At 38.4% G+C, this 15,278-nt stretch overlaps 1 protein-coding gene across 2 annotated transcripts in view; it reads left to right on the forward strand.

The window, feature by feature from the left end:
- LOC119140660 (small conductance calcium-activated potassium channel protein 2-like) overlaps window positions 1-15,278 on the forward strand; it is a 115,883-nt gene that overhangs the window by 15,002 nt on the left and 85,603 nt on the right. For both annotated transcript variants that reach the window (XM_037372174.1, XM_037372175.1), the window contains one exon: window positions 9,412-9,830. In XM_037372174.1, the coding sequence (XP_037228071.1) occupies window positions 9,412-9,830 (419 nt within the window). The remainder of the gene's footprint in view (window positions 1-9,411; window positions 9,831-15,278) is intronic.

A 15,278-nucleotide genomic window follows, 5' to 3' on the forward strand; every position in this document is an offset into this window, starting at 1 on the left:
AGAAAGCACCCTCAGTCCCTAGACTGTTCTGATGTGGTGGGAAAATCATGTGATACCAATAGATTCGTAATGAAACATTTTCAGTCTTCATTAACATTATGGAAAATTATCACACATGTGAGCCCAAATATCTTGCTGAAGACTCAAGAGTCTTTTCTCCTTTTCCCTGTCTCCTGAAAACTTGAAGAAATGGAACAGGCAGTACTAGGAAACTGGTACTAGGAAAGTGGGTGTTAATAAATACATTTCTTGACTTATTGTGCAAATAAATTCCATAATGCATGATTCTAATAAACACTGCTTACGGGGCTTTAATTATCTTATTGGAAAGCTCTTCAGAAAAAATCCTGCGTCCTCTAAGAAATATGAAGTTAAACTCCCTTACAGTTTCCTATCACAAGCACTAATGGGTATTCTGCAGGCAAAATTGTTTATATGTATGTAATCCTTTTGCCTTCACTGTGGTGGTACGTGTTTATCTCATTGTCTTTCTTCTGTTGACTCCATGCCAAAAGAAACAAAAGTCTAACTTGCCTTTGCTTAAGTGTGCTGAATCATCAGCTAGGACTGCTGCTGCAAAAACAAATGAAGATTAAGAGCACAGAAAGGAAGTCTGTTGAATAAACAGGTGAAAATCAATAAATAAACTTTGAGTGATAATTTTATTCTGACCTAAAACCTGTTGAAAATTACTGAAATTTTTCTGTTTATTTTAATAGGCCTTGGATTAGGCGACAACAAATCTCATCATGTGCCAGTTTTGGTCCAGGATACAGTAGCTTCATGTATAGGCTTGAAAATTGCCTTGTACCAGTGAAGCTTAATACACATTCCATACAACAGAAAAGCATGCTGATCATAAGAAATCTAGAGACACCATATCTGTTAAATTATAACTTTAGTAGTGTTTATTTGATAAATATTAGTTTTAGTTCCATCCAGTACATTTTTTAATAGATTATATCTGCAGAACATGTTGACCCAGGAAAAGTTACAGGTGTCCACTGTCTCTGAAAAGAAGCACTGTAATGCATAAGACACAGAAGGCAGGATAGAAAATCCTTTAACATTGGTCAAGCATCTAATGAACTGAAAGGATCTGAGGCCTTTTGCATTGAAACTAAATGTAGAAGATGCTTGTTTCCAACAGACTCCCTTAGGACATAGGAAGGGGTTGTATCTAATGGTCAGGACACTGAATGGTTGGCCTGACAGTAACTAGCATTGTCCATTCAAATGCACCCTTGTTCTGAGTAATTTTTAGTGAGGCTGTTAGAAGTTTATCAGGACATCAGGTTTATCTTTCCTTAAAAATACGTTCTTAAGTCTAGAGTCACAGGTGTACTCCTTTGGCAGAATGAATAAATTAGCTCATTTTATCTAGCTTCAGATTCGGTATTTCTTCCTTTAACTTCTGTTTCCCTTATTCCCTTGCAAAAATATTGCCAACTTCTTCAGTGAATATATCCTTTTTTTAATTGGTTCTAGTTTTCCCAGTAGTAATGAAGCTGATCTTTCCTGAAGGGAGTAAGACTTCTCTCATATTGGGAACAGTGGCTGATAGCAGCCGTGTTGGGAGATGGCAGTTCTTCATGTAGTGACCTGTAGAACAAATTAAGTTTTGTGATGAATGAAGAAAAAGAAATCTTAAATCAAGAACTGTAAAATGATCATTTAAAATTAACAACATAAAAATACTGAAATGTAGATAGCTCTCCTCAGTGAATTTTGCTTCCACAAGAATATTGTAGAATTAGAGTCACTTTATTTCTGAGTTGCTTGAAATGGGGAAAAATATGACAGAGAGCACTAGGTTTCTTATAACATGCATTCTAAAATTACCTCCATATAAAAGTACTGATATTTTGTGGGAAGATGTGCTATATTCTTCATACACAGTCTTGGAATTGCTGCTTCAGTGCAAAACTAAATTCATTCCAAACTCTGGAATGTGACTAATGTTTCTATCCCACTACTGCTAAGATTAGTGCACTAGTTATAGCAGACCACCTACAAGACCAGAAAAGGTTTTTAAAGAGATGTTTTTGTTTTGGAAATATTTCATTAGTATAGTAATTTTTTTCAGTGTGGTCATTTGTTGTTCGTATTTGTGAAGGTGCAAAGGGAACCTAAGCAATCCATTCAATATTTCTTTGCCACTTTCCCTTTCAGGTGTAATAAAGCTGGTATAGCTAATGTCCAACTACAGTCTCAGCAGTGAGTGAGCCAGAACAGGCCAGTAGAAGTAGGGGGTAGTGTGGAGTGTCAGCAGATGGAAGTCAGGTTCTAAACAAGTTGTATTTAAGTTAGCTTAGCTGGTGGAATGTTTTGTAAAGATTTGCTACAGGCAAATAACCTGCTCTGTCCTTAGATTTCTGGGAACAATGGTATGGTTTTAAAACTATGTATGTTTTTCATTCCATCTCTATCAATTGTATGGAGCAGCTACTCTGGATTGCTCTGGGTCACCCTGTTTATTTACTAGTTAACATATCTGTTATGTAATAACATACATTTCTTTTTCTTTTTTTATTCTTTATTTTTTAAATAACACATCAATGCATAGTATAAATCAATAAAAATACTTCTTTAGTACACTGGTCCCATTTTCCTGTTTTGCATGTTTGTGCAAAGGAAAGGAACAGGACTCCTACCTAAACTGTTCTTTCTGTATTAATCTTCTTCCACTTATGCTATATTCAGAGCTTTACTAAGTCATGTTCCTTCTGCATCTGCTTGGAGAACATTTTTGACTGTCAACCCTAGTCTCAGGAGCTTTTGGGATCCATTGGTGCTGGATGGAAGTTTTCTAAATGTTGTAACTTAAGGAGCTTATTCTCATTGTGTTTTACCCTGCTGGAGAGAGTGGAGTCTGAATAAATTATATAATAGAATAAGTGTTAAATGAAGAATATTATTTAAATGAAGAAATACCTTTAGTAGACACTGAGTTTGAAAGAACTCCTTATTCAGTAACTTTAATTCAGTCGCTTACTGATGGGTCTACTGAGTATCTCAAATGAATATGGTAACCCCTAGTGGTGGGCTTCTATTTCTGGACTTCTGATTTGGTTCAAAGGCTCATGAAAATTCATATAAGTAAATATCTCACCATTGTTTAAAAATCTGAGGAAGCTCAAGTGTGATTGTTCCATCAAGAGTCCAAACTAAATTAAAGTAGGAGACTGCCTCATGAAAGATCTTTTAAATAATGTTTTTCTCAAAGGAGTTTCTTTTACTCTATAGCACTGGGGAAGAAATCTGGATATCTCAGAACATCCTTTTTTTTTTTTCCTTGGAGTCCTTGGATTTCCCTTCTTGACAGTATCACCTGCATAGAAGGTTATTGGGGTCCCTGATGCACATACATACAGGGAGAACGTCATGAAAAGAAATTCCATATGTCCCAGCAATTGCTGAGTGTCATAATGGTTCCTTGGCACCACAGGCTGTCAGGGATTAAGCCATTTCACAGTTGTTTGAGGCAAATGATGGAACTGAAAGTCTGTCCTGTAGCATTTAAAAATATTGAGCAATGCCTCAGAATATCTTTGGAGAGAGAAAGCAAAAAAGAATACTGTTGGTATCTGATTTAGAGCAGAAGGAAAATATGGGGAGGCAGAATTTAACCTTATGTTAGTTTATGTGATCGTGTCCTTTCTTTGTTATCTCATAGAGTATTTGGGCTAGTGTTTTTATAATGATCTGAGGTAGAGAGGTTAAAAAAGACATGGGCAAACCTGAGAAGTGTGTTGAGTAAACACATATATGTTTATTGAAATGGTTGTGGCTATGTTCCTCTCTGAGTGTGCCCTGTCATAGTTACTATGATGTATATTATTCAGGTGTATTTTAATGTGCAGTTTTTGATGCTGCACTTTGGAAAATATGGTACACAAAGACCGTAAGTAGTCTGAGCCTCAGTTATGCATCTCTCCCTGAGATGGTCAGATTTAATGCTGTCTTTGAGGGAAGCATTTCGAACCTACTTAGCTACCAGCACACATTAACATGAAATTTTCTTTACATGCACTGACATACACAGCGTGTATAGCAAGATATCAATAACCATGAAAAACTCATTTTGCATAGATACCAAATTTAAATAAATATACAATGCAAAAAAAAAAAATGGTGAAACTGAGTACCAGACTTTTACAATCATTCTTTTAAATTGTCATTTTTATAATTGGGGGGGGTGGGGGGGAATGCATGTGCATATGCATATATGAAAAATAGTCTAACTTCCCAATTTGAACAAACTAAGAATGTTTCATTTGTGTAGATAGCTATATCCACAAAATCTTGTGGGTCAATTTCTAATGACCTACTAGAAAATTTGTTTTTAAGTCTGGGTGTGGGAAACATTCTAGAAAATATAAGATAACAAGGCTTTCAAGTAGTTTTGTGAAAAGCATTATTTCTGTGCTTTGCATGCAGAAGGTGTTTGATGCCTCATGGCTTTATATAAGACTTAAACTTGCTAACTTCTCTGCTCTGTGGCACTGTATTCAGGACAAAGAGTCTTCAGGAATTCCTACAGGCTCTCCAAGATCGGAGACAGGCCTTTGGATAATTTATAGACCATTTGATTATATGCCTTCTGATGATGGACAAAGGTGTTTTTCATCCCCTAGTTAGGGAAAGGCTTGAGATGTCTATCTCAGACCACCATATGATTTTCAACCATTTGTACTTAATGTCATCTTCCTCTCTGAGGACTATAATGCTGTTTTTAGTTGCATAAGTGATACTTTGGGGACTAGAAGCTATAGAAAAATGTTTGGTCATAAATTTGGTAGAACAGCAGTCACAGAGGCTATTTTTTGCTAGTCTGTGTCATAGTTCCATCAGTTCTTTTATAAAGGTAAAGTGATTCCAGTATTTAACCATTTAAAATTTGGGGGTTTAAATTAAACAATTGCCACCATGCCTTTGTGAGTACAGTTGATTCTCCTTCTGCAAGGGATGCCTCAAGGAGTACAGCTGATGCTACTTTATCATTGTTTGTCTCTTCCTTTTTATTCCTTACAGCAGAGCAGTGATACTGTTTTCACATTTGTCCTTCTACCAGGATTGTAAAGAAACTGGACAATTTCCTTGTACTTTGCATTCACCAACGTCCTCAGATAGTGATATGAAGAAATAGTGCGAAATAGGGACAATAAACATCGAGTGTGATTGTATATGTCTGCTCAAGGAGTGTAGGTGTGATTGTATATGATTGCTCAAGGAGTGTAGGTGTGGTGATTGGTCCCGTAACCATATAGTTTTAAGGAAATAACTAATGAAAGAAAGAGTCTGTTCTTCTTCCTCTAACAAAAGGGGCTATTTATAAAAAGGATGAGAAACATTCCAATGTTATCTAGAGGGAGCACTAAATCTCCTTGCTAAAGAAAACTAGATGGCCGACAAGGACATGAATTAGCTGTAAACTTGCAAGACCACCACATTCCAGGCAAAGGACTGATAAGCTAATTAACATACGAAGCAAGAGTAGGCAGGTTTAGGTAACGTATAATGTATAGGCGTTAATTGAATATTCATTTGTTTTATTGTATAAATATGAGATGGTTTGTCACTTCGGGCATGCACGCTTGTGGTGGAGTGATCCCCCGTGCATCTGCACGCTATAAACATACATACTTTATAACTTTTGAGTTATAGAGTTTAATTCCGTACGTCAATAGCCTGCCAGGAATTTGTTTTGATATACTAATGATTTGCAAAATTAATTTCTCTTCTTTTAAGTAGCTTCAGGGAGTCTCTGATCTAAGTTGTCATTGTGTGCAATCTGTCTACTCTGAATTTGTTTCTCTTTTCCTAGTCTGGTGTTATATGAATTTAACACAAATTGTTATGTAAATACACAAACACCCATTAATATCTATGATAAACTATCTATTTTTATATTTATACTGTATGGTGTTAGAAACATCAAGTTTATTTATAGTTTAAGGTTCATGTCTTATTTTTACATACCACATGTTGGAAATGCATTATGTAATTTCAGATGAAAATAACTTTTTTTAATTTGTCTTACAGAGTGCAGGCTTAGTAAAAGTAGATGGTAGTTCTGTATTTGAAGAAGCTTTACAGAACATTGATGAAGAACTTAAATTTGATTTCAGTGTTAGACTAGTAATTAACAAGAAATTTGAAAGCTGTGAGCAGGCATAATATCTTTGACCTTGACTGGAGTTTGGCCTTCTGCATAGGCTGCAGGACTCAATTTTATAGGAAGAGCTTGTTCTCTTTTTATTACTAGCATCATTCCCCATTTGAATGGGGAGTAGTATCTTAAAATGAATGCATGGTTACGATAACAGAATTGACTGAAAGCAGCTGTGAGGGGGTGTGTGTGTATATATATATATGTATATAAATAAACATATCAAAAATACACAACACCACCTCCACCCCCCACCCCCCCCCTTTTAATTGTGCTGTTCAGCTGTTCTGTCTCTCCAGTCATTTTCCCTCCTTGCTTTCCGAATAGTAAACGTACACAACCAAGCAAGCAGGAACACGCAAATACCACTGCATTTTCCAAATTAAAAATCAACAATTGCATTTAGGAGGTTGCATAATTGCAAGCATATAAAATGTACATAAAATCCTGTACTAATTTCTATCTATTTACAGTACAACCCAATTGACTTCTTATCCACAGCCTATTTTGTTCCAGCATGTTTGATATTCCTATATTTCACGGACTGAATTTAGAGACACAGATTTGTATGGAAATTTACCTCATAAATATGATTTTGAAATGTTGCTATTTTTTTAATTGGAATATTTGTGCTGGATCTGTGGTCCTCTGTGGCTTCTGGTGCTTTCTACCTTTTGTGTTTTCACCTCTTAAATCTCATTATGTGACAGCTGAAGACATTATCACTTTCAAATATTATTTTTCTTAGAAGCAATTGGCTTAGCCAAAGTCAAGGGAAGCCGATAAGGATTTTTCTGTGCCTGCAAGCATAACCCATTCCACTTAGCACTACTGAGAAGCGTCTTTCTTTGTGGCATATTAGGATTTCTTCTGCTGACAACTGAATATGTTCTTAATTATATGTTTCATAACGACATCCTACAGATTTTTAAAAAGTGATTAAATATTTTCTTTTATGAGAAATGTAAGATCAAATTTTGATGTCTAAGTTTAACTCAACATTCTTCTATTCTCATCTTTTGAATTGAATCAATACTTAAGGTATCATTTTTCTTGAATTGCCTTTCTGCACATAGTAGTCATATTGAAATCTGTGAAGACGGTAGGTAAAAAGGAAGAACAAAAATACATTGTTTTTCCGGAATATTCTGCAACTTTAAAAGAAATTTTAAAATACTGCTGATTTAACATGTATTTGATATATATCTGAGAACTGGAATGGTCAGCTGTGTCATTCATTTATTCTTTTCTTCAGAAAACCACACAACATTTGAGGGATTTGATATTATCTATCTCATATTCAGTTAAACTGGTTACTATTAATCTGTATTCTGGGTGCTCTAAATACCTGGACCTCTTTATAGCTATTTTACTATTTGTGTGATCTGACTGACAGCATTGGCGGGCTAATTACAAGAATCAAATGCACTTGAGCCTCTTATTTTGAAACTTTGGCCCTTTATATCAAATAGTACATTTGCTAAGTGCAATACAACTGTCTTTTGGTAATAAATAAATAGATTTGCTTTCCTACTAGTATGAATTTCATTTTTATATGTAGCATATGAAGTCTTCAGAAAGACCACAGGCAAAAGAAAATGTATGTGCTCATATTGCATATGTTGAATTCACTGAGTGTGTTTCTTTAGCTTAATTCAACACTGTGTTTCTTTGGCTTTAATAGTATTGCAGTGGAGGTAAGAACTATACCTAAGATAAAGAGAAGGAACATGAAGGAGCAAAAAACCAGGTCCAAAAATAAAATAATTTGGGTTGGGGTTTTTTTGCTTTGTTTATTTCTTACTGTGGTTAACTTCTTTCTTTCTTTTAGCGTCACTCTGATTACAATAAAGTTAACTTACCACTTTCTTAAAGAACTCGAGGGATTTTCTGGAAGACAAACTGAATGTGTTGGGAGGAAGATGTAGAATGTGGGTTTGGATCTCTAAAGGGCATATACAGAGAGTTCAGACTTGCATTTCTAAACTTTTGAAGGATGTAAAGGGGCAAAAATCAATGCTGATGAGAAATTGTTTGTTTGGCCCTGTATATGGCGTATAGCATGCTGGAAGTACTTTTCTTACGTTCAGAAGGACATTCTTTGTGTATTTCACCTTTTCACCCCTTAAATTACTTCTAAGTTTTTGAATAATATAATTTTAAATGTCCTGCAAAAGTTTGGTTGGTTTTTTTTTTAATTATTATTTCTGATTACATATTTACTGAACAGCCTTGAGTCTAGATTCAGACTAGAAGTGGTGTGAAGGTCTTCTCCTGTTGCTTTTTTGAAAAGTTACCTTGCATATCCCTACTCTCTACTACTGACAAATATTGTTCAATTAAGTATTTACTTAGTAAATCTTCAGGAACAACATTTACTAAACAGTGTGAAGTGTTTTATTACTTTTGATCCTGGGTGGTAAACTGAAGGCTTTGATTCTGCAAGGACCTACTATACATGTGCATTTAATTTTCAGCTACTGATAAACCTCACCTGGCTGCCTAGGCTACTCTGGTGTTTGCAGGCCTCTGCTTTTAATTTTTGGTTTTTTGAAGGTGTGACTACAGTTCATTTAGACATGGTCAACCTAGCTTTAAGACAGCTACTTCAGGTATTGCTAGTAGTTGAGGTACAGTTGAGCTGATTCTTCACTATGAGTTATCTTTTAGAGTCTTTATGTAGTTTTTTTGGATGGTTTTGCAGCCTGCGTCGGTCTATGTTAGTACCTAAAGTTTGAAGAAAGCTTGAATAGTTCTACTGAAGCTATAATCTCTCCGGTCTGAAGCACTGATGTGCTCTAAAGAAGTCTTAATGTTGTACTGCAGAAAGTATTATCAATTTGTAATCTAGATTTTCATCCTGAAAAGCCTTTATTAAATTCTTCTTAATCCTATGAACTTTGAATAAGCAATTGATTTTGAAGGAATGAGGTTTAAATTGGCACAGAGTTTTGTTTTATCAAAAATGGCAATTAAACAAAAATATGAAAACCATCTTAGTAAATAATATGTGGAAATTCAGTTTCACATACAGTCTTAAAAGTAGTGCACAAAAACATTCTTTATGGCTTAACTGAATTTACATTCATGTAGTAGTGTAATGTAATTTGCTGAAATGGCATATTTATTTTGGTTTTAGTGGTCATTAGCAGCTCTGAAAATGATGGTATCTTAAAATGGAATTATAACAAGGTTTGTTAATGGCATACTAAAGTTAACCTTATATTTTATCGTTTCAGTTATTCATGGTGGACAATGGAGCAGATGACTGGAGAATAGCCATGACTTATGAGCGTATTTTCTTTATCTGCTTGGAAATACTTGTATGTGCTATACATCCCATACCTGGGAACTATACATTCACATGGACAGCCCGGCTTGCCTTTTCTTACGCTCCATCCACAACAACAGCTGATGTGGATATCATTTTATCTATACCAATGTTCTTAAGGCTGTATCTTATCGCCAGAGTTATGCTTTTGCATAGCAAGCTTTTCACTGATGCATCATCTAGAAGCATTGGAGCGTTAAATAAGATAAACTTCAATACTCGTTTTGTTATGAAGACTTTAATGACAATATGTCCAGGAACTGTACTGTTGGTTTTTAGTATCTCATTATGGATAATTGCTGCGTGGACTGTCCGAGCTTGTGAAAGGTAAGGTTCTTCTGTTTGGTTGGTTAGTTGTGTCTGCCTGTCTTGTTTTGCTTCTTTGGTTTTGTATTCGAAGGACCTAAATATTTAATGGAATGGAGATTCCTGGTCTTTGATATGTTGAGTGCTGGTTGGATTTCACTCTGTCACAGATTGTCAGGAATGCTTTGCCTTTTAATCTGATGGATCTATGTAGAGAAGTTTGTGCCACAACACTTATTGTAGTACTGCAAGTTAATTTCATCGTTTTCATTTAACTTTTCTAAAACACAGTGGAATACCATAAAATGTCTCTTAACAACAGTTACAGTTGTTGATACTCTGTGTTGATAACAGCTTTCATTTATTGTGTTTGTGAGTTAAATTTATTGAGAGTAATGTAGATAAAATAGCTATGGAAAATTCCAATGGAAAATGTATTTTTTCAGTTAGACTTTTATTGTCCTGTTTCTTAAAAAAAAATGTTGTTGGGGAGTTGGCAAGATCAGGAAAGGGTGATGTACTGGTTTTGACTGGGACAGTTAATTTTCTTCATAGTAACTCCTATGGTGCTATGTTTTGGATTTGTGACTAAAATAGTGTTGATAGCACACCAATGTTTTAGCTATTGCTGAACAGTGCTTACACAGTGTCAAAACCTTCTCTGTTTCTCACTCTGCCCACCCCCAGCAAGTAGGCTGGGGGTGCACAAGAGATTGGGAAGGGACACAGCTGGGACAGCTGACCCCAACTGACCAAAGGGATATTCCCTACCATATACCATCATGCTCATCAATGAAAGCTAGGGGAAAGAAGGAGGAAAGGGGGAAGTTTGGAGAGATGGCATTTGTCTTCCCAAGTAACCGTTACACATGATGAAGCCCTGCTTTCCTGGAAAAGTAAGATGGGCAGTAGTGAATTAATTTCTTATTTTGCTTGTGCATACAGCTTTTGCTTTCCCTATTAAACTGTCTTTATCTCAACCCATGTGTTTTCTCACTTTTACCCTTCCGATCCTCTCCCCCCCTCCCGCTGGGGGGCACTGAGTGAGCGGCTGTGTGGGGCTTAGCTGCCTACCAGGGTAAACCCACAACAGAGGCAAAGAGGAATGGGGGGAGGGAGGGAGATATATATATATAAAAAAAAACAACAGGGGGAAGGAGAGAAACAGAGGGTGATAAAGAGATGGAGATAAAAGAGAGAGAAAGTGAGTGAGCGAGCAAGCAACAGACAGACAAGGGAGGAGAAAGGAAAATGTTGCAGAAAGGCTGTGTGATCATGGCCATGACTCCCTTAAAGATCTTTGTGAAACAAAGTTAGCGTAAGTTAGCTGAAGCAGGCCTTGCAGCTATGCTGAGGCATGCTGAGAAGGAAGCTGAGAAAAACACTGACCTTGTGCCTAATGTTGTAAATAACTTTGAGGAATTCGCGTAGACTAGAGAGGAAAAGAAAATATGTAGCTAGCTATCCGCAGAAACCGCAAGTAGGAGGACGTATGAAAATGTAACCCTTTAGAGCTTAGCCAATCAGCAGATGACTTGTAGGCATAATTAACTGGAACTGTATATAAGACATAATCGCGCCGTAATAAATTGAAGCTTGCTCTATCACTCATATTGAGTCGGCTGCTTGCCTCCCCTCGCTCGGCAAAGTGGCGCCCGAACAGGGGCCCCTAACCTTGATCTTCACCGGACAGCGAGGACGGAGAAGCACTGGTAGCAGCGACCAGAGAGCAGAAGATCGGCTGATGCTGGCATCGTACCCGATCCGTGCTTGAGCCCAGGATAATTCAAGAAGGGGTTCGCCGTCCGTGAGCTGCTACCCAAGGGAAAAGGCTGCAACAAAGAGGACTTTAATGAGTGCACAATGGAAAAAGAGGTAGCGCTAGCACTTTTACAATGCTTTTTAGAAAAGCGGGGAGTAGGCCCTTTAAAAGATCTGGCCGGATTAATTACTATGGGTAAAGCAAAAGGATATTTTGCAGATCCTGAGCATATGTTTGAAGTAGAAGAATGGCGTAATTATGGGGATTGTTTATGGGATTTAGTAATAGATGATGATAAGGCAGCAAAAAGATTGATGAAATCATGGCATGAAGTAACTAATTGTATAAAAAGATATCAAGCAGAAAAGCGCCTTGCTGCAGCAGTAACAAGCCGACTTGCAAGCGCAGATCCTAATGCAGGAAAAATTATGCCATGTGAAAATTACATTCCAATACCCCCTTTATCACAAACAGTGCTCTCTGTACCACCTATAGAGCCCACTGTACCACCTATAGACCCTTCGTGTCCTCCACCCCCCCCTCTGGCGAAGTAGCCTCGGGGGGACCAGAGGGCAGGGACACATCGGACGAAAGTGCTGCTGAGGAAGAAAATAGCAGTGGGCAGTCAATACAAAATTAAAAAAAAAAAATAAAATAAAAAAAAAAATACAGTAAACGAACTGGTGCGTTCTACGCGCATTAATTGGCAAAAAATAGCACAAGAAGCAGCTGCTCAGGGAATATTTGATATTGCTGAGCAAGTCAACCCCCCACAAGCTTTCCCTGTAACGTATCAGATAAATGCCGCTATCCAAAGACAGGGAACCTGGGAGGCTTTGATTGGAAAATATTAAGTCAGTTACGTAGTACAGTGAATGAGTCAGGCCTCCACAGTGAGCCCATCAGATATACCTAACTTTATGAAAGGGCCGTTATTGTGCCAGTGTATTCTGGAGAATAGTAACAGTTACACCAAAGGCATTTTAGTAACCCTGCCCTTAGATTCTTCTGTAGAAACAATGCTAGAGCGAATGAGTTGGGTGCCAGTAGGTCAGCAAGCCTTGCTAGTGGAAGCAATCCAAGCAGTAGGGAGAGATTTAGTGCAAGCCCAAAGTCAGGCTTTTGCAGCGCTTGCGCCTCTGCGCCCCCCTGGGGCTACCGCGCCCCCAAAGCCAGCGACCACCACGTGCCGAGACTTCCCCTGCTATCGATGCGGGAAGCCAGGACATACCCGTGACCAATGTCGACAACGTCAAGTGTGGTGCCAAAATTGTCAGCGAGGGACCCACAGTACCAATGTCTGTCGGCAGACGGGAAACGGGAAACCGAGCGCGAGGAGCCGCAGCGCGTCAACCCTAATCGCGACTCCTGTCACCTTCACGACACCCCCTCCAGGAGACATGACCAACTCTTATCGGCAGACACCGTGTTACAACCCGCCACCCGAAGGAGCCTCGGCCTGGACCTGGCAACAGCAGTAGATACAACATTAATTGACAACCGACCACAAAACATCGCAACTCGTGTCCGAGGACCTCTGATAATTAATGGACAAAGTTATGGTGCTCTATTATTAGGGCGGTCTTCTGGTAGTTTAAAAGGGCTGTTGTAAAGTGTGTTGCTTATAGTAATAATTGTTATCATTGCACTCGTATGTTTAAGCTGTGCTCTCTCTTGTATTCAAAAATTACTCGAGCGTGTAACTGCACAAGTTTTGCTTGCGCAAAGAGAAAAAGGGGGAAATGTTGCAGAAAGGCTGTGTGATCATGGCCATGACTCCCTTAAAGATCTTTGTGAAACAAAGTTAGCGTAAGTTAGCTGAAGCAGGCCTTGCAGCTATGCTGAGGCATGCTGAGAAGGAAGCTGAGAAAAACACTGACCTTGTGCCTAATGTTGTAAATAACTTTGAGGAATTCGCGTAGACTAGAGAGGAAAAGAAAATATGTAGCTAGCTATCCGCAGAAACCGCAAGTAGGAGGACGTATGAAAATGTAACCCTTTAGAGCTTAGCCAATCAGCAGATGACTTGTAGGCATAATTAACTGGAACTGTATATAAGACATAATCGCGCCGTAATAAATCGAAGCTTGCTCTATCACTCATATTGAGTCGGCCGCTTGCTTCCCCTCGCTCGTCGCAGGAAAAGTTAGAAAGAGGCAGAGAAAGAAAGAGAAGGGGGAAGAAAGAGAAAAAAGAGGGAAAGGAAAAGATAAACGGGGAGAGAGGGAGGTAGAGTGTAAGAGAGAGAAAAAGAGGAACAGGAAAGAATGCTACTAAAAGAAAGATAAAGAGAGTTAAAGAGGGAGAAGGAAAGAGGAACAGGAAAGAATGCTACTAAAAGAAAGATAAAGAGAGTTAAAGAGGGAGAAGGAAAGAGGGAGAGTAAGATAGGAAGAAGGAGAGAGAAAAAGGGATGGAGAAATAGTGAGATAAAGAGAGGGGAGGGAAGAGGGAGAGCAGACAGACAAACCAAGAGAGACAGCAAAAGCAAGTGAGAGAAAGAGAAAGCATGAGAAAGCACACGAGACAAAGCAAGTTGAAGAGAGAAAAAGTGGGGGGGAGATAAATACTGAGCAAGTGAGGGGCGAAAGCAAGAGCGGAAAAGAGAACGTGATGGAGAGGAAGAGAGCAAGAAAGAAAGCAAGAAATGAAGAGGCAGTGAAATAGAGGGAGGGAGAAAGCAAAAGTGAGAATGTGAGTGAATGAAAAGGCGGGATAGAGGGAAAAGCTAGAGAGAGAAAGGCTAGTGAAAGATATAGAAAGTGAGAAACAGGCATGTTTTTCTTCCTTTCCCTGTTTGCCTACTTTGGAAACCGTTTATGGGAGTTATTTGTGATGGCTAGCTGATATAAATCATCAGTTAAAATGCAAGCTGTTATGGTCTGGTTACTTTTGGAAGTTATTCATTGCATTACTTCTCAATCTGTTATGGAGAAAACCAGTTTATCTTATAAACTGAATGTAGATATTATCTTGACATTGCTGCTTTTATTTTTAATATTGCCAGAATTTTGGAATGCAGTTTGTTACAGTAGCATCAATGTTGTTCAATTATGTTATGGCAAGACTAATCATGTTCTGAAAACATTAACAGTGACATATTATAGTTTCAAAATATTTCCCATATCTGGGACAGAAGGAGCATTCTAGGGGTGGGTTGACCTTGGCTGGCTGCCAGGTGCCCACTCAGCCACTCTCTCCCTACTCCTCCTCAGCAGGACAGAGGGGAGAAAATACAATGAAAACCCTTGTGAGTCAAGACAAGGACAGGGAGATCACTCAGCAATTGCTGTCATGGGCAAAACAGACTTGACCTGGGGAAGATTAAATTAATTTATTGCCAATTAAAAATACAGTAGGGCAGTGAGAAACAAAGACAAAACTAAAACCACCTTCCCCACCCAACCCCCTTCTTCCCAGGCTCAACTTCATTTCTGACTCTTCTACCTCCTCCCCCACTGAGCAGCACAGGGAGGTTGGGGAACAGGGGATGCAGTCAATTTATAATGTTTTGCCTCTGCCACTCCTTCCTCCTCGTGCCGTTGTTCAGCTCCAGTGTGGGGTCCCTCCCACAAGATACAGTCCTTCATGAACTGCTCCACTGTGGGTCCTTCCCACGGATTGCATTTCTTCAAGAGCTGCTCCAACATGGGTCCTTTCTATGGGGCGCAGTCCTTCAGAAACAGACTGCTCCAGCGTGGGTTCCC

The sequence above is a fragment of the Falco rusticolus genome, chromosome W (genome assembly GCF_015220075.1).
Source record: "Falco rusticolus isolate bFalRus1 chromosome W, bFalRus1.pri, whole genome shotgun sequence".
Classification (NCBI taxonomy): Eukaryota; Metazoa; Chordata; class Aves; order Falconiformes; family Falconidae; genus Falco; species Falco rusticolus.